This window comes from Octopus bimaculoides, chromosome 30 (genome assembly GCF_001194135.2).
Source record: "Octopus bimaculoides isolate UCB-OBI-ISO-001 chromosome 30, ASM119413v2, whole genome shotgun sequence".
In the NCBI taxonomy this organism is placed as follows: Eukaryota; Metazoa; Mollusca; class Cephalopoda; order Octopoda; family Octopodidae; genus Octopus; species Octopus bimaculoides.
In genome coordinates this window covers 5,619,751-5,621,875 of record NC_069010.1, presented here as the reverse complement: position 1 = coordinate 5,621,875, position 2,125 = coordinate 5,619,751, and the positions used below count along the sequence as shown (strand labels likewise).

General features: G+C 39.8%; 1 protein-coding gene across 1 annotated transcript in view; it reads left to right on the top strand.

Moving 5' to 3' along the window:
* The window catches only part of LOC106875773 (4-hydroxyphenylpyruvate dioxygenase-like), a 25,122-nt gene that overhangs the window by 15,070 nt on the left and 7,927 nt on the right, over positions 1-2,125 (top strand). The window contains 3 exon segments of the mRNA XM_052978101.1: positions 616-809; positions 1,355-1,438; positions 1,440-1,492. Coding sequence (XP_052834061.1) covers positions 616-809; positions 1,355-1,438; positions 1,440-1,492 — 331 coding nt within the window.

Sequence of the window (2,125 nt, the reverse complement as noted above, 5' to 3'; positions counted from 1 at the left end):
GGAGATGGAGTCAAAGACATTGCGTTCGAGGTGGAAGATCTGGAAGCAATCTTCAAGGTAAACAGTTTTGTTGATGTTGCTGTTGTTGTTGTTGTATATATATATATATATATAATACAAAGAATATATATGCATGTATACACACATATATGTACATACTTACATCTACATGTGTATATAGATGCATGTCAGGGTACAGGACGTTAGAACAATGAACTACAGACCACCGAACGAACACATAGGAAAACAGATAGCCACTTGGAATTAATCCTTCGTCAGCTGCCTCTATTCTAACTAGACGTTTCGAAGATAAGGCAGAACGTACTCTAAAATAGTCTCTTCCTGAGAGACTGATAATAATAATAATAAATGCGCCCTTTTAAAGCCCAGCCAGGCTCATGGGCCCAGTTTCCCGGTTTCAATGGCATATGTGTTCCCCAGCTGGATGGGACGCCAGTCCATCGCAGCGTTACTCATTTTTGCAAATCTGTTTATATACTCAACAATTACAGTAGACACACAAAATTGGAGCAGCTAATTAGCATACTGTAAGCATTAACACTTTATTTTAATCATCTTTTTGCCCTTCTACCTCTCTCTATCTGTTCTTTCCAGAGCTCAACGGAGAGAGGCGCAGTGGTCGCACGTGAACCTTGGGAGGAATCAGACAGCGATGGAGTTGTGAAGTTTGCAACAGTTCAAACCTACGGAGACACAACACACACATTTGTGGACCGGTCCAAATACAAGGGCCCTTTTCTGCCTGGGTACAAGATAATTAATGAAAAGGACCCTATCTTACCCAACCTGTAAGGGATTTTCTTTTTCCTAAACTGTAAAAAACCCTAGTTTTAATGATACTGTCAGAATCATTACTTTACAATACTCTAAAGACCCTCTTTTAAACTGAACTATTAAGGGTTAATCTTAAGTAAAATGTTAGGGAGTGGTCTTGACTAAAGTCTAAGAACCCTTTCTTATCTATGGCCCCCTTTGAGTCCTTATTTTATTCTGGTGGGCCCTCATAGTCATTCAGTATTTAAAAACTAGAAGGTGGCGGGCTGGCAGAAACGTTAACATGCTGGGCGAAATGCTTAGCGGTATTTTGTCTGTCTTTATGTTCTGAGTTCAAATTCTGCCAAGGTCGACTTAGCAGAATTTGCCGTTTGGGGGTCAATAAATGGTTAACCGACAGTTTTGAGGAGAGGAATTTATATTCACATGTTTGTCGGTGATCCCTGTAAATAAAACCCACTTGTCAAGGGGTGTTTTGAGAGATGCATGTCAAAGATGCTCGTAATAATGAGATTCATTATTCTGTGACTAAACCCTTTTTTGTGTCTGTCTGTTCCAGACCAGTTGTGAGCCTGAAATTTATTGACCACATTGTTGGGAATCAACCTCAAGACTGCATGTTAAATGTGGCTGAATGGTAAGTAACGCTGCCTACGATTTAGATCAATATGACCCTTGAACCTTGACACCAAATTTTCTTCCTAATCTGACCCCAAGCGAAACCCTAACTTACTCCTAACCTTAAATCTAATTATAATCTACCGTAACGCTCACCCTAACTCTAACCCCAAACTTTCACTCTAAACTTTCATCCTAATCTTGAATTTAACTCAAATCCTAATCCTAATCCTAACCTTAACTCTAATCATAAACTTCCCCCTTAATCCAATCCAAAGTCAAATCCTAATCTTAATCCTAACCCTCACTCTAACCCTAATCTGTCCTAATGCTCACCTACACTCTAACCCCGAACCATGACACTAAACTTTCCTCTTAATCCAATCCAAAGTCAAACCCTAATCTTAATCCTAATCCTAACACTAACTCTCACTCTAATCTACCCTAATGCTCACCTAAACTCTAACTTTGAACCTTGACACTAAACTATAAAGCTGATGCTCACCCTAACCCTAACCCTAACCCTAACCCTAATCATTCAACTCTAACCCTAAACCCTAATCCTAACCCTAGCTCAAAACCCTACTTTAACTCTAATCCTAACTGTAAACTATGAAGCTAATGCTCACCTTAACCCTGACCCTAAACCGTGAACCCTAGCCCTAACCTTAAACCCGAATCCTAACTCTAAGCCCTAATCCTAACCTTAACC